Genomic DNA, 22,711 nt, shown 5'->3' with positions numbered 1-22,711 from the left:
ATTCTCTATTTTTCATTCATTCTTTTGGTAATCTCATCCAGAATCACAACTCTGAATACCATCTCTATGCTAATTTTCCATCTCCAGGCCAGACTTCTCTCCTGAACTTTAGACTTGCGTATTCAATTGGCTCTTCGACATCTTACTTAGCGTCATCTAATGACAACTCACAAATGTTGAGTTTAAGCTGTTCTAATTCCTGATCTCTCACCATGAAAACTGTTTCACCACTGACTTTCCCTATCTCAAGTGACAGAAACTATGTTTTTCTGGTGGCTCAGGCCAAAAACTTTAGACTTGGACTTCTCTCTTTCTTCCACTCCCACACACTGAATCATTCAGCAAATCTAGTTGACTTTAATTTCAAATATATCCAAAATCCAAACACTTCTTACAAACTTCATTGCTACCATCCTGATGTGAGCCATCATCACTTCTCTCCTGAATTATTGCAATATTCTAATTTATGGATTAGCAAACTTTTTTTGCGAAGGGTCGTATAGTAAATATTTTCTGCTTTGCAGGCCATATAGTCACTGTGCAACTACTCACCTCTACTGTTGTAGTGCAAATGGACATAGCTGTGTTCCAATAAACATATATTTACAAAAAAGCAACTAGTTGGTTTTGGACCACTAGCCATAGTTTACTAACTCCTGGTCTAACTGATCTGCTTCCTTCCATCCTTGCCTCACTGTTATCTTTTCTCTACACAGAGGAATCCTTTCAAAACTCAAGTCAGATCATATCATTTCTCTGCTCAAAACTCAAAACTCTGCAATGGCTCGCCTTCTCAATAAGAATAAAAGTAAAATTCATTTCCGTAACCTACAACCCTACATGATCTGGCCCCAGTCATATCCATAAACCTCATATCTTACTACACTTTCTCCCTCATCCACTCCGCTATAGCTGCCCTGACCCCCTTGCTGTTTCTCAAATAGGCCAGGCACACTCAAGACTTAGGACATTTGCATTGACTCTTCCCTCTTCACCTAAATATGCATATGGCCAAAGTCCTCACTCTCTTCACTTCTTTGCTCAAATGTCACCTCTTCAATGAAGCCAATACTGACCACTATTTAAAATTACAACCTTTCTCCATGACTCTCAATCCCCTTACTCTACTCTATTTTTCCCCTTTTTCCCCCAAAACTTACCACTTTCTAACATAAAAAATAATTTACTAATTTACATTTATCGCATCCCTATCTCTCCTAGCATACAAGCCACACAAGGCCAGGGATCTTTGGGTTTTATTCCCTGATGTATCCTGAGACCCTTGAGCAGTGCATGGCACATGGTAGGTATTCAAAAAATATGTGTTGAATGAATGAATCCATGAAGCCTCCCTCAAATCTCAGACATGTAGTGAATCACTCTGTTCTCTGTATTACTTTAACTCTTTGTACATGCCAATCTTTTAGTCCTTTTTATCCTGATTTATTATTATTTATGTATCTGTCTTTCCCATTACTGAGCCATGATTTTCTTGGACATTTTATATATGTTTATTTTCAGAAACTAATACAGCCTGTCACGTAGCAAAAGGTCAAATCATGCCAACTTAATGAAAGTACAAAGGTGCTGTATATACGTAGTTCTCTGACACTGAATCACTAACTCTGAAAGTCAGTAATTATTTAAAAAGTCTTTCCTCAACCCCACTCTAGATACATGTATACATACACTCTGCTAATTGAGATCATTTAAAACTATTTTTCACATATTTGCTTAATTAGTTTGCAGTGACCTCTGCGAAAACACTGGCCTCTGATGATTATAAGAGGTAGTTTTCCGGCATGGACACCAAAGCATCAAAGAGTCAGCTGGAACTAAGGAAAGCAATAACACAACTGGTTTTAATTACTCCTGACAGGCAGCTGAATATATCTGACACAGGTCTTCTCCCCAATACATCACTCAAAACAGGCCGGTTACAGGAAATGGTGGAGAGAAAAAAACAGAATGGGGCCAAAATATGCCCATAATACAAAGCAGATCATCTTTCACATGGATGACCTTATTCATTTTGTTTTATATTTTTATAATGGTCCTGAATCTATAAAATTGCTGACTCCTCGAGACTTGGCATTCTTCTATGCTGGTGCTTAGGAATGGTGGCTCAGATTCTCAGAAAAGGAAGTAGGTGAAGATTGCACCCATTCATGAATCACTGTATAAACCAAGGGGTCCTCCAAAGTTCATTTAGGATTGCAGGCATGTTTGCAATTAATTCATCTGTGAAGTACAGGTGAGCACCTTCTACTTCTATTCAACATTCACAGAAGGATTAACTTCATCTATAACCTGGTTGGTTCTTTGGACTTGTTGCTTAGCAGGAAACAGGTGAGGATTAGGAGTTGCTTTGTTATGACCTACTCACAATTTTAACATCGCTCTCTTATGAGGTACACCCTCTCATCTGATGAAACTATGGGCTTTGGGTTGGCCATATTCTTGGGTTGGCTCGTATTGAAAAATGAGATTTCCTTACTAGGCAGGATTTTATCTTAGGACCTAACTTTCTTGTTAAAATCTACTCCCAGATGTTTGTCTGATCCCTGAGCTCTTATCCCTGCATTTCCTGGTTCTTGCCAGCTTGCATTGTTCGATCACTATTTTGATCAGTTTTGCACATCCCAGTGCTCATGAAACTTCAGAAGCCCTCAGTTTTTCCTGCTGCTTTGCTCTGATTCTTGTTTGGTGCCTCCAGAAGCTTAGACTGTCCCCTGAGTCTTTCTACTTATAACATTGCCTTTCATAGTTTCAACAAAATTTGAGTTCCTGCGGTGTAGTGGGCCTATGTTAAAGACTGAGACTCTAACCATGAAGGCTCCATTAAGGAGCTCAGAATTTGATAGAGGAAATAGCAAGTAAGCAAGTGATTACAATGTCACATAATAAGTGCTGTGATATGTTAAGCAGAGGATATGAGGGTAGCATATATTGGAAGCACCGCACCCAGTACCTAGGGAATGAGAGGAGCTTTCCCAGAGTTAGCTACATCTAAGCAGTCAGGGCCAGACAAAAAAGTAGGAGAGATGTCCTATGCTGAGGATGTAACATCAATAAATGCCATGAGCCATAAATCACAGCTCCTTCAGGGGACTACAAGTAGTTAAGTGTAGCTGCAGGGAGTGTGGAAAAACCGAGGCTAGAGAGGGAAGTCAGGGCTAGATCATGAAAGGCTTTATATGTCATTCTAAAGAAATAGGACTTCATCCTGCTGGTGATGGGGAGTCACTGAAAGTTTATAATTGACGTGGTCAGATTTATATTTTAGAGGGACTGGCATCAGTGTGGAGACAGGACTTCACCATCTAGCTCTTTCCCTGAACCTGGCCCACATCCTTGCCTGCCCTACTTTATTCTTCTGTCGCTCTGAAGAGCCCAGCGCCACACCCCTTTTCCCATCAGTATCCTCAAATAAAACTAATCATCAGAATCTGTTTGAGATAAAAAATACAAATTATCTGAACCCACTTCACAAACACTAGACTCTCACTGGGACAGAGCCTATGGATCTCTATTTTACAAGAGCTTCCCAAATGTTTCTGAAGCAGTTGAACTATGGACAGAATTTTGGAACTAATGTAGCCTCTTACTTACACCACAACAAGGATGTGTTGATAAATATCAGCAGTGTGTTTGGCTTACTGAATTAGATTGAAGACGGCTCTTCACTCCAAATGTCTTCCTTCTACAGTATCTATGATTCTACTTACAAGACCGGAAAATTCAGTCCCTTACTTGCACCCTCAAGAACTTTCCCTTGTTCTTTGAATAACAGATACAAACCTTAACATGACCTATTCAGCAGCATGATCTGACTCCAATGGCCTCTCCTCTCAAGCCACTCTTCCCTTTGCCTTTTACGTGCTATTAACACTATAGAGGGGGATGTTGATACAATTTACTCCCCAACGTCTACTTTCTCAATTAAAGCAAGGATAGATATGGAGTTGGGAAATTGTGTAGAGCAATAAAGATCTGGAAAATTTCTAAGGAGAATGGAAAGTGACTTGACTTAGGAAAAGAAAAAGGACTGCTGATCAACGTCTAAGACTCAACTGAGTTAAAAATCTTACGTCCATATCCGTAGGACAATTATGTCATTTCCTCCATAAGGTCAGGAACCCAGGAGCAGAGAACATTGATAATTGTGTTAATCAGCATCTGAGTATTGGCAAAGCAAAAAGTCAAGAGGTAAGAGAATTGAGGGTGCTGGTGTAAAAGAAATAGAAAATTCCTGGTATGGGCCTAAAAAGATTCGGCTAATTTGCTGCAAGACACAGAGGATTAACACATGAGCACCCTTGTTTTGCCATATTCAGTCTGTCTGGTAATGATTCACCATTTGATTTAGTTCTGGTTTCTGGCTTGTTCACCAGTGGCTCTAACTCACCTTCTGTTCTGTTACCCTAGAGCATGGTGAGTAACACACAACAGCTAGAAAGTGTCGGGGTAGAGTAAGTAACATAATTTTCCAGGACATAAATGAAACTACCAAGGTAACATTATGTTGTAAATGCTTTATAATGATTTTTTTCCTCCTAAGTTAGAGCTATGACTTGCAAATATGATTTTTACGGTGATAGCATATCCATGCAACAGACTTTCTTTATTTAAATTGTTTCTTTGCATTTCATAGAAGACTCAATATATATCAAAATACAAATATATATAAAAATATAAATATGTGCTTCAACATGAAGACATTAGAGTGTTTTAAAGACAATAGCAGTTATTTTTAAACATTCTAATAAAAATTAAATTACATTTTGCTTTTGAAAGATTTTAGATTATTTTTAATTAAACTAATGCCTTAAATTAATCCAGCTATTTTACTTTTCAGGTTTATGATTTCCCTTCTCTTTCCACCGTACATTCGCATCAATCAAGGAAACAGGAGCAGCTGCAGTGAAGCGAGCAGTGTTGGAAGCCAATGGCTAAAATTAGATTATCAATGACATTTACTTATATGTTCACAGCTGAAATTTCAAGGGTACAACACTTTCTCCTAAAAGGAGACACTTCCCCATCACTGAAATGCAGACTTCTGTTATCAAATTACATCCATAGTACATCTCTGGGTGGTGAAAGTGACCTGAAACAGAAAGTGAAACCATATACTTTTTCTGTTAAGAGAAAGGCTAAAGACAAAATTAAGTAATGGACATGTTTTCATAAGATTATTTTGACTGGTGCCTTCTTAATTAGGAGGAGATTTTTGTCAAAGAGAAGTAGTAGCTCCAAAGAGGAAGGAAGTATAATGTATCTAGCAGGAGGGCAGAGGAAGGGAGTCTAGACTTTACCCCACCCATCCTGCAATACTCTGTAATGCAAACCTTCAGGGACCAAGGCAGTTTAGAATTTGTGAGCACTGCTCCCTCTTCTGTTTTTGTGCACCCTTGTACATTTTGGCTGTATATAAGCAGTTTCTTAAAAATTTTTCCCTGATGTTTCACTCCATTTATCTTTTGGAAAATCCAGAGTGTGTGCATGTACTTTAATGATTAGTGGAAACTTGTACATACTACATCAACTATTTCCAGACATGCATTGCATCCCTTCTCTCCATCCCTCCATGAACTATAAGCGGCACTTCAGAGGACAGCATCTCTGTCCCAAAGCACCACTATGCAGTCCAGTCGTTCATTCCCACTGCTGGCCAGGAGTGTCCACGCTGTGCAGTGCGAACATCCACACCGGGAAGCACTGCTCTGGAAAGCCGTCCTGCTTCTCCTGGCCCAGAACCACCAGCCCACTCTTCCTAATGAGGCTCTGGAAGATGTCCATGTCCCGAGTCACACTGCTGTCAGAGAGATCGAAGATACAGCCCTCCCGAGCCACATTGTCCTTCAGTATGATGACGCCGTTTTCTTTCAGGCCGTCTCGGCACCGGGAAAGAAACGCAAGAAGGTCTTTATCGGTCAGGTACCCTACAGGTGAGGCCAAGTAAATGTGGGAATCGGATGAAATGGTGGATGGAGAGGGAGGTGACTAGGAAAGACCACAAGGCTATGAATCAGGAGACCATTTGTTCACTCATTTGTGAATTATTTATTGGCCTGAATTAAAATAGTTGCAGGAGGCTTTGAGAATTTAGATAAGAGGACGGTCATCCTCTTTGAGGGGACTCAGTGCCCTGTCTATAAAATAGATATTATACTACCTGCTCTATCTACCTCACGGGCACGAGGTAAACTATTGCCCATCCCATGGGTCCCCTCCATGTCCTCCAGACAACACATCTCTATCATCACTCCTCTTCATCACACACACACACACACACACTCAGACTAAAATTTAATTCACTGCTGTCTCATTTCCTGGGGATTTAAATCTATGAAAGTGTAGTTTTGCCAATAAACGGGGATAAACTTTTTTCTGGCCCCACTTTTTAAAGTTTTTCAAGTATTTAGATTTCTTCTAGGATTTAGGGTGGTCCAAAGGTGCTCCACCCCTAAAGATGGGAATTTTCAGGCTTGCAAAGAGGCTGATAAGGGAGAAATCTGGAGGACCAGAGCTTTTGGGGAGTTCCCATGATACCAAAGGCTAGCGAACTGCTCCAAGCACAACTACAGCTAGATCTCTGTTTACGTCCTTGCTCCCTCTCCACAAGTCCTCAATTAGCCCAGGTGTTGTCTTCTCTAGCTGGGAAGGGGAGAAGGGCAGAGGCAACGCCATGCAGGACTAACCAGAGACCCACTGAATCCAGATGACATCGTATCTCCCCAGCGGAGGTGTGAATTCCTGCAGGCTGTAGCAGTGGTAGCTCTCTACCTTGTCCCCTTTGACCTGCAGGTAGTTCTGGGCTTCGAGGAGGAACGATTCCATCATGTCCACCAGCTCCACACTGTTGAAAACTGGCAACAAGACATGCTTGCTGACCCTTCCTATCCCGGAGCCGCAATCCAAGGCGCAGTCCGTGCCAGCTCTCCCAGGCCCCTGCAGAAAGGTACCTTGTGGAGTACTTCAAGTGCAGTACCTACCCTGAGTCTTGGACACTCCATTTACCTCTTTAAATCAGCTTTAGTTAGGTTGATTTCATACGATAAAATGCACGATTTTAAGTGTACCACTCAATGAGTCTGAACAAATGTGTACAGGTACGTACCCACTACCACAATCAAGTTATAGAGGTTATATTCAATTACATTTTCTAAGAAATATCCAAACATTTCTAGTGTTTGCTTTATTTTATCTAAATATAGGTATTTAAAAGAATTTCAAAACAGAATTTTAGAAAACAATGGCTTAGGTTTAGAAATTTGGTAATTTCCCTAAAAAATGGGACATTGAAAGCCCTACAAAAATAGAACTTTGTTAACTCTAAATGTGAGTCAAACTCACAGCTAAATGGACCTGCACTGTAGCTTATTGCTTTGCAAAAGAAAAAAAGTGCAAAGCAATGAGAGCCTCTCTGAGTTTTAAAATTACTTTGAAAATTCACTCAGAGAACACATTTCAGTTCATATTGGGATGATTGAAATTTTACTTTTTTCGAAACTGATTTCGGGGGCTCTGAAGTATCTACTCTTCTTCTGCTGATGGTAATTTTTAGGACCTGAGCTGAGGGAATGCGAACTGTCCCATTCTCAGGCCAGGATTTTACCTCAAACTCAGCCCTGATGGCACACAGCACATTCACGTGGATAAAGGGTGGTTGCAGCAAAGTCTCCTTGTCTCTTTTCACACTAAAAATTGTTTTCTGCTTTTGTACCAAAAACTATATGATTATTTGGCACAAAACCCCTTAAAATTTTTTTTTTAAAGTAAGTCTGCATTAAAGTAACTGAGAGTAAAGGATGGATAGACAGTGGTGGGAGGGGGAAATCAGCCAATGAAAACTTTCTCAAACTTGCTTCTATAAAGTAATATATACATAAACATATATGTATGTGTATATGACCAGCTGAATCTTTGAGTTGGTATATATCTCAAAGATTCAGCTGCTCTAAATTATTTGGTCCTAATTGGGATGGCTGCTGAATAGGTTTTGTGCTAGAAATTATAGTAACAAGATACTTGAAGTTGCCAATCAAGATCTTAAGGAGAAAGCCTTCTCTCGATTTCTCAGGAACTAAGGATTAAAAAAACATTTGGCTGAGAATCCAAAGGTGAAGTTCGAGCAGAAGGAAACATCAGAAATGCTGCTTCCCAGTCCACCCAAAAGGCCTTTTTTACAGCAAGAAAGGTACAATGAAGAACAAAAAGTGAAGCAATTATAGCTTCTTTTCAAATGGAATAATGATAACAATGATTTATTGAGCGCTTATGCGTAGCAAGCTCTTTGCATCTGTAATAACTGTAATAGTTGAAACAACCCCAAAAGATAATGATTATTCTCCAATTTGGAGACGAGGAAACTTAGATTTCTAAAACCACACAGCTAAGGGCAGAACTAGAATTTGACAGGGAACTGTGTGAATCCAAAGCCAGTTCTACCTTAGGATTGTCACCTCAATTGCCAACTCTGATTCCCTTAGTAGTGTCTGTCTAATGCTATGTTGAAAAGAATTCTAAGGCTTCATTCAGACTCAGCAGGAAAGAGGTCTGTGATTGATTAGTAATGTCTGCCTTGAGCGTGGGAAGGAGAAGTGGTAGTTCATGTGCCATGTGTTTGCCATTCCTACTTACACTATGCCACCTCCCTCATTCAGATATTATAATTCAAACTAAACTAATTCAGAAAAAGGCGTAGGCTAAAGGTTTATGTTGTGAAGGCCATAAAAGAAGCATCTTCCAAGTAAATTCATAACATAAACAAGATGGAGGAAAGTATAGGGAAATTATTTTAAGCTACTGAAAATGACTTTAGTAGAAAATTGTGTGCTCAATTAGAGATTGTCATTACAAATTTTTTCTTATCATTACTTGGCCCTAAAGTCTCATATTGCTCACATTACCGTAGCAAGTGGCTTTAGAAGTAGAACCATGGAACAATAAAGCAAAGAGACCTCAGAGATCTATGCCACAGGACTTCAAGAAGATTATAATAGCCGAACTTTTTCTCAGTGAATAAACAAATATGAAGCTGCCCTGGTTAAAGGGAGGCAGGGCCTCACCCACTCAGCCTTCCTGTCAATCTCCCAATAAGCCCTCGAAGGATCTCAGCAAAACCCTAGAGTTTCTAAACCACTCATGTCTACTTCCCCTGCTTTTTCAGACATAGAAACTGAGACCCAGGGGCTGGCCCCGTGGCACAAGCAGTTACGTGCGAGCGCTCCGCTGCAGCGGCCCAGGGTTTGCCGCTTCGGATCCCAGGTGGGCACCGACGCACTGCTTGGCAAGCCATGCTGTGGCGGCATCCCATATAAAGTGGAGGAAGATGGGCACGGATGTTAGCCCAGGGCCAGTTTCCTCAGCAAAAAAAGAGGAGGATTGGCAGATGTTAGCACAGGGCTGATCTCCTCACAAAAAAAAGGAAACTGAGACCCAGAGAGGTGAAATATTTGAAATAGAACTCCCTTGAAAATTCTCATCCTCTGATTCATATTTTTCACCAATTTAGATGTGTTATATTTGACTACAGTTATTCTTGAAACAATGGTTATTTACAAATACAAAAAGGTGTCTTTCACCCAAATCCTGTGTACCTCTAGCCTCTAGCTACTATTGCCTAGTTCCCTTTATTCCATTTCATTCCACATGATTGGCACTGTCTCCTACATCCTGGCACCAAGTCTTTCTCTGTCTCTCATTCACATGCAGCTCCTCTGAGAAGGGATATTTAAAGACAGATCGCAGGGATAACATCTCTCGCCTCTTGGACACCATGGCTGCCCGAAGCTGTGACTGTGTTGAAATCTGATGCCCTTCCAGGAATGTGACCAGAACTACACACAATGTGTGATTTTAAAACAAGATGTTTTGTCATTTTCATTTATTATGCTATCTTCATACTTATGGATTCATATAAAACAGTAAAATATTCTTAGGAATTTCATTTTAGTTTTGATTCTGCCTATACATTTTGTTTTGAAGAACATTATTTTAAGTTCATCCAGTGGAGTTTAAAACTAAAATAAACGTGCTAAATGCCACTGTATAAAAACCACGAAATATAACAAGTTAGACCCAGAGTTTTCAGTCATCCAATCTTGAGAAATGTCAAAAGATAAATGCCTCAAATACTGATTACTTTTTATAAATTGCTACTTGCCCCCACTAGAAAGCTAAAACGGAGGAAAGTTATCAGCTATGCCATTGACGTCATCTTAGTATCATTTGCTTATTTGCTAAAGTAAACATGTTTACAACAAGTTTAAAAACCTTTTCCCACTGTCCCATGTCACTAAGTGTTGAAAGGAAAGCAAAACTTTAAATTAAATAATTTGCCTTTTCCCAGTTGACACAAGAATAAATCATGTCAGGTGCTCATATCCCCTAAGTCCTTGTATCTTGACCTGGATACTAATTTAGCAGATTATTAAGGTCAAAGTACCAAAATATCATTCCTTAAAAAAAACTGTGTTTGTGCTTAGTTAGAGGTCACAGCTTCACAATGAGCCTTGTCTACTAAGAAGGACTCCTTATATTTGTTTGAAAAGGGCAGGCTGTTCTTTTCCAACATAAATACACAAGCACAAGGCTGTTTCCTTTCCCAGGTTCGTGGGCGTGTGTAGGGGCTCTGTCTGACCAGCATCCCTGTGGTCAGCTTGGCATTCCACATGGAGTGACAAGACAGCTGGATTACTAACTAAGCTTCTGAAATGCATTGGGATCAAAGTCGGCCTCACCACGAGGCAGGCAGGAGGGACTGCTCTCGGCCAGAGTGGAGGAGAGTTGAGGTCTGTGGTCCACAAAAAAAAAAAACCAGCAGGGATTTTTCTGCTTCATGAGACAAATGGAAAAAATATGTCACAGTGAAGAGCAAGGAGTTTGGTGTCAGACAGACCTGGCTGGGCTTATGTCCCAGCTCTGTCTCTTACCGGCTGTGTAACCTTGACAACTTATTTAACCTCTCCAAGCCTCGGTTTCCACAACTGTAAAAACAAACATAAGGACAGTACTTACCTCCTAGAATTGTGTGAAGAGCACATGAGACAGTTCTTCTAAAAGGCTTAGCAGAGTGACAGACCATCTCAGAAAAAGCACTCAGTGAAATCATTCGGCAACACTGATTCTGAAGTCCTCCACGTTAACCTGACCTATAAACAGCCATGGCCATCATCCCCACTCCATGGTCCTTTATGGCTGCAGCTGATGTCCAGACACTTCCGCCCCGATGGGTGCTCCATCCTAATCCTGTTTTCTCTACTCATGCACTCGGTGCTCCAGGGAGGTTGGATGTGAAGAAAACCTCACCTCAATACTAGAGATATCCTTAACATTATGCTTCCAAGTAGGTTGACAACCTAACCCCAAATATTTATAATTTTTCCTTTATCAGAATAAAATGGGCTCCAAATTTCAAACAAATGACTTCACAATGAATTGGAACAAAACCTATTTGCCAGTTAGGACTTTGTGTTTTCAGGAGCACCAACAGCAGCTTTCTTGTTTGGGTTAAACATATTCTAACAACTAAATGAAGTTCCTTAAAATATAATGAATGTATTTTATGAAAGCCTTTTATTAGTAACAGTAGTAATAAATTAGGTTTATTGGGTAATAATTATGTGCACTAAAGCAAGCACTTAATATATATTATCTCTTTTGATCTTCACATTATCCTATGAGGTAGGATCTATGGTTATGCCCTAGCCACAGGTAAGAAAACTGAAGCTTAGAGCATTTAAGGAACAAGCCCAAGGTTGCCTATACAAGCAGTAAGTAGAAGAACCATAATGACTCTAGAGGCCAAGATGGCCCCTACACTATACTGTCTGCCTCCATATGACACGGAAGTAAGGAAGTGGAGTTTCACCCAACACCAGGACCACAAACGGATCACATTCTTTCAAGGCAATGTCTGAACTATGTATAAAATAATATAAAGAGATTCTGCTGTACTTATTTTTAAGCCAAACATAAGCGTGCATTTCCTTACTACATCAAATTTTTATTACAGGCAATCAATAAATCACCCCAAGATCCCAAAATGGCATGATCTCCCATCAATCATCTGGGTGTCAACTGTTTATCTATGAGACTCTAAAAGAGATATCTTCTTAATCCCATAAGTGTAATATTAGCATCGCTAGTTCACCTTCCCTGAAGCATGAGAAATTAGCTGGTGCTAGGAGGGTGAAATGCCAAGTGGGATAAAACAATGGTTTGATGTGACCTGTTCTTTCTGAACATCTTTTTTGTGTGTGTGTGTGAGGAAGATCAGCCCTGTGCTAACATCTGCCAATCCTCCTGTTTTTTCGCTGAGGAAGATTGGCCCAGGGCTAACATCCGTGCCCATCTTCCTCCACTTTATATGGGATGCCGCCACAGCATGGCTTGACAAGCAGTGCGTCAGTGAGCGCCCGGGATCTGAACCGGTGAACCCTCGGCCACCGCAGGGGAGCGCGCGCACTTAACCGCTTGCGCCACCAGGCTGCCCCCACCTTGTGAACATCTTAAAATAGACTTTCAGGCTAAACTCTTGGCTGAGCCATATCGTTTTATTACGACTTAAGTGACAACACAGAAATATGTGAGCTCAATGTTTGCAAGGACTTTGCCTCCTCATCAAGCTGCAGTTGAATAACTCACCCCAACAAATTTTCTAAGAAATTCCCGAGAGGCCTGGATATCTGGGTTGGACAGTTCAATGAAATTTCCCATCATACCCTCTTCTGTAGCTGGTACTTCTTGGTAGAAAAGTTTAGCTCTGGCATAGAACTGCATCTCACCATTGATGACTTGACTTGTTAAAGCATACAGTTTCACTGCAAATGAAATATTATTAATATTTATTAATTTTTATATGACAGAACAAGTTCAACCTTATCATGCATTGAATTTCCTCTTACGAGCCTGCAAATTTGTGCTGTGGAGGAAAGGCCACTGGTTTGAAGTCAGAAGATCTGTGTTTGAGTTTTGGCTCAGTGACTTACTTGCTATGTAACCTTGAGAAAACTTCTTAACCCCTCTGATCTTCAGATATCTCATGTATAAATCACAATTGTGGCATTTCTATGATTTAGTACCCCTATAATTTAAGAAAACTATAGTTTATCACTGTACTACAGAAATTTTAACAGTTTGCTACAGTAGAATAAAGAATGTCACAAGTTTCACAGTGAGTTTTATCTTTGAGCTCCAAATGTTTTATGAGAATTTAATCATTAATCCTTACTTCTAATCATGAGGTAGATTAGGGGTAGCTAATTTTTCACCTCTTTTTCAAGCAACTCGTACCCAAATATCTCTTTATACCAACATTACAGAAAATGTGCTTGAGCTCTATCTTCTGAAAATAAAATAATAAAAAGAGATATAATATTTATTGAGCAACTATTCTGTACCAGCTAGTGTGCTAGGCACATTCGCGTATACTATGTCATTTCATTATTTCAGAAACCATATGAGGTATTATATTAAGACATTTATCTTTAGAAAAACATATGTTCCACCTTCTGAGAGGTAAATAAGTATGCATTTAAGTGTGTTTTGTAAACCAAAATGCACCATTGCAGATATAAAATATTTTCATTAGAGGACACTCAGGAGGAAATGATAGAAAGGGATGAAAAGGAGGAACTTCTGGTTCAAGGTTGTAGAACCAGAATACATGCATTTGTTTCCTCTCCTTCCAAATACTCCTCAAGAATTGTTTTAATAAATTCAACCCATAACAGTGAAGAAAATGAGAGGGGGCCACAGATGAATTCATAATTTCAACAAATTTCTGGAAGACAAAAAGCAGATGAAACAAAGCTAAAGAATTTGCAGCCCAGGATAATTGCAAAAGGAAATAAGAGTTAATAAAAAATCTGTCTATAGACCAACCAGTAAGGGGACAAATGCACCCTCTCAAAAGCAACAGGCAGCACAGCTGCAATCCTACAGGGGAAAAAAATATGTCTTTTATCTAAAAAAAATTAAATGAATTGCCTAAAGAGAACTAGACCAGTGAGTGTTGGGATCTTAGAACACTACTCATTTTGGCATACAAAGGACTCCAAGTGCCTCACCTGCTCATACTCATCAGAGTCTGGAAATATCTACCTGCACATGTAGAGCTTTTTGTCATTCTTTCTCCTCAGAGGAGAAGTATGTAACAGAGCAAACCTTCTCCATTACCTAGAATCATTGACCCTGTCCTTTATTCCTAACTATGAATAAACAATGATTTCCAAACAGATGGGTGTAAAATGGCAGCCTGTGGGAAAAAAATAGAGACAAACAATCAGAACTGATCCCAAAGGAAATAGAAATAATTCAGGAAATGGATGAGGATTTAAGCCAAAACTAAACAAAAAACTCCTTGGAGAGATATGAGAACTGGTGCATCCATAAATCAAAGATAAAGATGCCAAGAAAATGATAATTCAAAGAATAACACAGAATTCTTAGAAATTAAAATTTTGATTACCAAAACTTTTGGAATATAACATTGAGTAAATTTATTAGGACATAAACAAAAAGACAGATATGGAAAACAGAAGTAAAAAGATTAGAGCTATAAAGACTTAGGAGGCCTAACATCAAGCTAATTAGGATTCTCAAAAACAGAGAAAATGGAGGGAAGAAAATCATTACAGAAATAATAGAAGAAAAATTCCCAGAGGTGAAAGAGATTGTAAGGTCCAACAAGTACTGAGCAGCATGGGTTAAAAAATAATAATAATTAAATAAAAACTACATTTACACACATCCTTAGGAAATTTCAAAACACAAAGAGTAATGAGAAGATCCTAAAGTTATTTAGAGGGAAAAAAGTAGTTGACCTTCAAGTAGGGTTGTCAGATTTAGCAAATAAAAATACAGGACACACAATTAGTTTTGAATTTCAGATGAACAATGAATAATTTATTAGTACAAGTATGCTCGAAATTTTGCACATTGCATGGGACATACTTATACTAAAAAATTATTTGTTATCTTAACTTCAAATTTAGCTGGCATCTTATATTTTACCTGGCAACCCTATATTTGAAGAACTAGAATCAGGCTTATAACACAGATCTCCTCAGAAACATTGGAAAACAATGGAGCAGTGCCATCAACATTCTGAGGGAAAAACATTTTGAAGCTTAATATCCAGTCAAACTGTGAAATAATATTTACCTCCCATGGATTCATTCTTCAGAAGTTTCTTGAAGCTATATTCCAGCCCAATGAGGGTTAAAATCAAGAGAAGATATGTGACGAAAGACGATAAAATTAACCCAGGAATCTAATGAAAAGAAATCCCAAAATGACAGATATTTATCAGATCTAGAAAGAAATCAGTTTATATTACAACAGAAAACATAGGCTTCGAAAACAATACCTTCAAGAAGTAGAATGAACTGGATTCTGGACAATAGACAGAGTAAAGGTAAGAAGCAAGGAGATGTTAGTGATATTCTAAGGAAGATATATTTTTAATCTCAACCACCAAAAGAACAAAAAACAGTGGAAAGCTCCAAGCAAAATACACAAACAGTACAAAATGTTATGATCAGGATATGAAGCAAAGCAAACTATGACATATTTTGAGTAGAAGGAGTATAAGAAAAGAGAATCTATTTAACCTTAACTAGAAACATTTTTCTTCAGGCAACACCAAGATTGTGAACTAGCACACACAAGATTGGACTACTGCACTACTTGGCTCTGAATTGACAACAATTATATAGTCCCAAATTTCAATTCCAAAAGTTAAAAATCCAATAAACACCACTTATATTACGATGTTCCACCATAATATGTTCCATCTGTGGAGTGACATCAGTATTTTCCAACTTGAAGACCCTGGAGCCAATGTTTGGACCCTTGAATGATCATGAATTTGCTGAAAGGGATACAAGAATCAGTTCCCACATATATCATTTTCTAGAGAACAACAATATTAAATACTATATCTCGCATATATATTAATGATTATACATAGATTGTTATTTTAAAAATACAAATATTTTTAAATTATTAATAAATATATAGATGCTTTTTTGCCATTTTACACACTACTTAGCTACTGATTGAGAAAATATAACATTAAAAGGAAAGTCCTCATGGTCCAAAGCATTGGGAACCGCTGACCTACACCGATGTCTTCCCTAGCACTTGGTAAAGTGTTGGTACAGTATGTGGTTCAATAAATGCTTATAAATTCAACATGGATGACAAAAATCAAGCATCACCATCCTAATAACATGACTGTTCCAAATTCTTCCTTATTCTCAGAAAACCAGGCTAGAAACTCACAGCTCACAGAGTCTTCCCAGAGTTGAAAGCTGCCTGGGATCACAGGCAAGCCACAGTCTAGTGCTCTCCTTGATCCAACCAAAGCAGCAAAGCAGCCACACTAATCATCACTTGCTTAAGTCAACTAGTTGGTGGAGTCTATTAAAATCTTTAATCTGGAAATGGGAATGGTCCATTATGACAGCAACATTTAGACCACAAGTGAATGCCAAACTCAGCAGGGGTCAGACTCAATAGGTAGGTTTTTATGGTTATGGGCTTGAGTTCTCATTTTCACCTAATTGACAGGAACATTTCACTAAGAAGATATACGAGGTGTCATGGCCAGCCCCAGGTTCTCCCCTCCTGATAGCTCCTGCAATGGAACAAGTTGACACAGATAAGGTAATCAGTCATCAGCCCGTGCCTTTTTATTATAGAAATACATCTAGTGGCTTATTCTTGTAAGGTTGCAATGTCTCTGTGAAACGTGGGGTAGTCTAAGACAGAGACTAGACATTCTTTTAGTTCTTGATATAATATGGTACTTATTTCTTGACGTACATTATAAGCTGAACTCCCAAGGACCTTCCAATGGTTTACTTGTTACAAAAAGAAAAATAGAGTACAAGTTTATTTGCTCTGAAGAAGAATAAAGATCCTGTGAACTCTCCAAGAAAAATTCTAATTGCTAAGTGTTTATGATTGCTGAGCATCTTCTATTCTTTTGTTTGTTTGTTTGCTTTTTAATGCTTGGATATAGCTATTTTAGACTTTATTCTGGATGTTAGACCTGTTTGTCAACTGAAAATTGATCTGAGAGTCTCCAGAGGATGTGTAGGCTAGGTTTAGACAGTAAGTTTGAAATGATTTGAGACAGAATATTGGATCAAGTTAGCTTTTTATTTATAAGAGAAAAAAAGCACAATTAGGAAATGCCATTATGAAGGGTAAGACCTTCTATAAAAGAGATTTTCAGGTGAACACTTCCCAATTTAGCCATTAAAGAAGTAATGGTTAATATGGAAGGAGAGAAGAAAGGAAGGAAGGAAGGGAGGGAGGAAGAAAGGAAGGAAGAGAGGAAGGAAGGCAGGAAGGAGGAAAAAGTATCTAGGTACAATGGAATATTATTCAGCCATAGAAAAGAAGGAAATCCTGCCATTTGCAACAACATGGATGGACCTTGAGGGCATTATGCTAAGTGAAATAAGTCAGACAAAGAAAGACAAATAATGTACTTACATGTGGAATCTAAAAAAACTGAACTCATATCTGTTTTTTCACCAACGGGGGAGAGTGGGAGTGGGACTTTATCAATATTTCTGGTGGAATCCAAAGGTCTGGGTGTGCCAGAATGCTAGAATGTTGTCACGGGCAAGTCTCAGAATTGCCCTGAGAGGATCTCTAGGTTTTTTTCTTCCCTGTATGCTTTAGGTGTCTGGTGTTTCTTGTTTCTAAAATAATGCACTGCCTACCCTGAAAGTTTTAGGGATTTTTTTCCTTTTCATCTGAGGGCTAGTTCAGTGTTTCCCAAATTCTTTTTCAGGCTTCAGCACAAATGAGGTAACCAAAGGTGAGGAGGAAAGAACAATACACTTTCCCCACTTCTGCAAGGATCTACTCAAATTCCCACCACATGTCACATCCCCTACCCACTTGGCTGAGTGTCTTCCTAATTCTCTATTCCTACTTGAGCGTTATACCTGACCTATTGTCAAATTTCAAAGGGCCAGAAGTCAGGCAGAAATACTGGGGACAGATTTTTTTATGGTGAGATTTTGTATCAGAAGAGTCAGAAGCTCATCAGCAGTCGCCGTGCCTCCCTGGCCCTCTGCAGCATCCTGTAGTGGTCTCTATCACTATATTTCCACATTCCACAAAAATTATCTGTGTGGGTCTCTCTCCCACACTAAACTCTCCAGGATGGCTTTGTCTTATTTTGTTTGTAACCCCAGCACTTACCATTATGCTTAACACATAGTAAGCCTCCTTTGAATATTCATTGAATAAATTAAAATTGTCTAGTTTTTTTTTTGTTCTTTGAACAATATATGGGTTCAACAAAGTAGTGAGTGGCTATAGGGAAAAACCGACATAAGTACAAACAAGTCATACTTTTCGCATAGTTTATGAAATATCTATCCTCCTAATTAGGCATACCCAAATTATAAAGAAATAGTAACTATCATGGATCAAATACGCATAAATGTACTACATTTGCTAAGCATTTACATCTAACTGAATATGTAAGACAGATGTCATTATCTACAGAAGAAAACAAGGCATCAAGAGGTTAACTAAATTGCCCAAGATTGAGTGGCTAGTGAGTGACACAACTGGGATTTAAACTATTGAAATCCCAAACCCACATCACATCCCTCTCACACTGTGTATCTGAAAGTCTGCTAAATAAACAGGGAAATTATCCAGTTCTTCGTTTCTTTAAAGAGAAAAATGATCTTGCAGCATTTGCATTGCAAAGGGAACAACAATAAACCTTTGAGAACTGTATCATGTACAATGAGTTGTGCAGCAACGCCTGCCACGGGGACGAGATCAATTTGAACAATGCCAATAGTCGTGTGCTGAGTTTCATCTGGAAGTTCCAAGTATCTTATAGGAAATATTTTTTATTAACTCTGACTTTTAATTGTGATGACAAAGGGGAGACCATTGTTCTCAATTTCCTCCTCAGAGACTGACTCTTCTAAAAAGGGGCAAATGCAAAGGGGGTACTAACAATTAGTGGGTCCCTCCTAGGTGCCAAGCATTATGCTAGCACTCTTCGTATCATCTCTTCACATTATCTCTTTTAATCCTCACAATGATACCACAAAACGAGGGTTATAATTATCGTTTGACAGATGAGTAATGAGAGAATCAGAAAGATTTAGTAACTTAACATCACACAGAAACGAAGTGTTATAGCCAGGTCCTAACCCATGCCTATTTAAATGCAAAGCCTTTGTTCTTTCTGCTAAATCACACAGAACTGTTGTTCTAAATGTGAAGCTAGACTAAGCCCTTAACAACGTTCAGGAGTAATAGACTCTTGCTTAATATATAATTAATAAATATTCACTGACTTCTATGTACTCAGAAATGTGCTGGGCATAGTGCTAGAGGAATTATTGAGGAGTTAACTTATCTGAACATCTCCGATTGGGCCATTTATAGGCCACTTCGATCACTAGTATACAAACTGGAGACCATACGGATTTTTTTCCTATTCTACTTCCTATTTGTTCACAAAAAGCTGCCTTTGGAAAATTCATTCACTCCAAGCCTCCAATTGAACTTGGGCTGGTAAAACTAGCTTATATGAACCTATTCACTGGCCTGCCTATCTTGTTGATTATCTCAATAGAAAGTCAATGTTTTTCATAGACTATATTTTATATTCCTGTCAAATCAAAAAATGTGGTAAAACTTATATTGCTGCCCACACGAGTCAAGTTGTCATTTACACTGGGAGGCAGCATGATTTTGTGGTTAAAAAAGACAGACTCTGAAGTCAGACTGCCGGGGTTCTAATCCTGCTCCCCTACTCACCACTGCATGATCTTTGGCAAGTTACTTAACTCCTCTGTGCCTCAGTTCCTCAGCTATAAGGTGGGGGAAAATAGAGCACCACCTAATAGGGATGTTGTAAGGATTAACTGAGATAGACATGCAAAACACGGAGAACAGTAACAGGCTTTGTTCCCATTTCTTTCTGAAGATCTGTTGTATTCAATGGCATAGCTAAGTCTTCCACCAGAGATTTTTAGTATGCGTGCTCTTGTTCCCCATGATCTCTGAAGCTAGCCAGGGATATTTCAGCCAATGTCCCCATGACTGAATGTCACTTTACGGTGTGCTGGTGTGAGACTGGCTGCCTAACACAGGCAGTTGGAGGAAGGAAGGAAAGAAGGAATCAGAGTCTGGTTAGCCACCGTTCTTCCCATAATTACCCCAGACAACAAACTCTCTGTGCAGACCCTATGGTAGTGGTTCCCCAACCTTTTAAAAGAAGGGCTTTATTTTCATTTCTATGAAGTCTTGAAATTATCAAGAGAAGGGGAAGCCAACTCTAAAACACCTCAGGGGAGCTGGAGAGGGAGCATTTCCACTGGCTAAGTTTTACTTCCAAACTGAAAGACTTAATATCCACTGCAGCCTGAAAACTCACATATAATTTTCATCTGATTTTCAGAAGACATTGTTTTATTCTTAACTTTTTAATTCATCTTCAGCTACTTTCAGATATGAGCTCCTTTTTTCTCTAGTAATCATTTTTAAATTTTGGCAATCATCCACCACTTAGTGAGTCTCTTATCAGTTACTGTAATTGATCTCTTCCTCCAGACTAATGCAACTAAAGCCACCAAGCTACTGTTATTGAGGGGTGGCCCAAAGAGCATCTCCAGAATAGCAATGCTCTGCCAATGTATAGAACGACCAGAATGCCATCACCTTCCAAATGGACTGTTCTAATTTTTCCATTTGGATACAAATGAGATGGCTGATATGTCCTAAAAGAATTACTTATGGGCAGTGTGATCTATCAGAAAGAGCCCTGGTCTTGGCTTCTTGCTTTGGTATCTAGATGATATATCATCTCTGGATTTTCTTTTCTTCATTTGAAAAAATAAGATGGGGGGTGGGGGTAGGAAAGTGAGAGGAAAAAATGATACTTGCCCTATCTATCTCATAGTATGGCTGTGAGGATCAAATAAAGTCACAAAAGAGAAATTTTTTTACAACAAATATACATAAATACGAGGTGAAAGTATTTGTATGTCTAGAATTAAATATCCCCTCAGAAATGAATTTATAACAAGAGACTTTGGTAGGCTGCTAGCATATTGTTTCTTGAATGTGATACAAAGAATTGTGTAGCTCCTTCCACGTCTGGAAACCTTGGCCGCGTCAAGTGCACAATAGTGCTTTCAGACAACCTTAAGAAAACAGACTGGGGCTGATACATACTGTTCCTGCTTTCATTGGGGGAAAATATAAATCAGAAGGGGATACTTCACCCTTTCATCACAAGTTATTTCCTCTTCAGTGCTGTAAGAGTGCCCTGAAGTAACCACTTTCACAGAAGCTGAGAAAAGTAGTGTAGACAAACCAGATAAGCTTTTTATTGCCCTATTGTCTAATTCTCTGAAAACTAGAGGAAATAACTAAAATGGAGACACACTACTGCCCCAGTTTTTTCCTTAATATTCAAAGACCAAACTAAAATACGCTTCTGTTAGGCTTTCCAACTATTATTGTGACTGAGGAAGGCCAGAAATGATTGTGGAATGTGTGCTCACACTCTCTCACACACACACACAAAACAAGAACACCTTGATCTATTCCCATTTAGTCTTTTTAACTCTTAGTTGATATACTACTGCATTAATACTCTCATCTTTGAGTTACCTAATTGCCCACCTCTAAATTTTTGCAAATACTAAAAATGTCCTTCAAAACTCAAGAAATGAATTTCTATAAGCCTGATACTCAGGCAACCATCACCCAAAGAAGCAAATCACCACGCCTGAGGGTGCATGAAGTCCCAAAAAAGAGACCTGACCTTCCAGGCAGCACTTGATCTTTGCACTCTCTGTGAAAGAATGCGATTGAAACGCTGAAACCCACTGACGTTGGTTGTGGGTTCTTTATATCTGAAAAGTGTCCTTGTTCTGACTCGTCTTGCAGAAGTCCCACAACCTCACACAGTCCTTGCAGTCATTTTTTGTTCCTTATCTAGTTGCTCTGACTCACTTACCCAGGGGAATTTTTTCCAGCAGGTAGAGATAGCTCTGAAAGAAGTCATTGCGAATGGCTCTGTGAAGGATAAAGGACGTGCTATGTCGACAGAGTTCATCATCCGTCTTCTGCCAGCGGGATCTAAAGGCAAAATGGGCTCCCAGGTGGGCCATGGTGAAGGGGGATAATAACTATTCCTACAGAGAAAGGAAGCTTGACTGGCTGTTTCTTTTAATCAGCCTTCTCTTCCTACACGAACTTGAGACTGTCATTTTAAACCAGTCCCCTGTCCATCTATATCAGGAGAGGTCGTCATGGGGCATGGGGGGAGGGGCAGCAGACATGAGAGGTCAGGCTCTTGGCAGGTATACCGTCTGATTGCCTGGGCGACACCACTCCAAGCCAGCAGGTGCTAAGTAAAGATGAAAACAGGCTGAGTGAGATCCTGCTTCATCCAGGAAAAAGCACACCTCCCTCCTTTAGCTGTCACTTCAAACAGGCAGGAGCACAGCCCGCTAACACTCTGAATATTTGCTTTAATTTGATTCCTAAATTGAATAGCCTAATTTCCATTTCAAAGAGTTGTGAATATTTTGCAGGAGATCCTGTTCCCTGATTTCCATCACTCCCCCTGGAACGCTGAATCCTCAAGTTACAAGGACCCTTCAAAGTCATCTTAGCTAACCACACTCCT

The 22,711-nt window shown here is 39.2% G+C and overlaps 1 protein-coding gene across 1 annotated transcript; it reads right to left on the bottom strand.

The window, feature by feature from the left end:
• Positions 1–5,326: 5,326 nt before the first annotated feature.
• On the bottom strand, positions 5,327–22,190 carry NTMT2 (N-terminal Xaa-Pro-Lys N-methyltransferase 2). Its single transcript, XM_087418314.1, is given in 5 exon segments — positions 5,327–5,945; positions 6,705–6,954; positions 10,941–10,994; positions 12,655–12,830; positions 22,037–22,190. Coding segments are annotated over 5 exon segments (921 nt in total). The 3' UTR covers positions 5,327–5,658.
• Between the last annotated feature and the right edge of the window lie 521 nt (positions 22,191–22,711).

The sequence above is a fragment of the Ceratotherium simum genome, chromosome 2 (genome assembly GCF_057802395.1).
Source record: "Ceratotherium simum simum isolate JZ-2026a chromosome 2, ASM5780239v1, whole genome shotgun sequence".
Lineage (NCBI taxonomy): Eukaryota > Metazoa > Chordata > Mammalia > Perissodactyla > Rhinocerotidae > Ceratotherium > Ceratotherium simum.
Note: the sequence above shows the minus strand (reverse complement) of the source record. Positions and strands in the feature narration are given on the sequence as shown.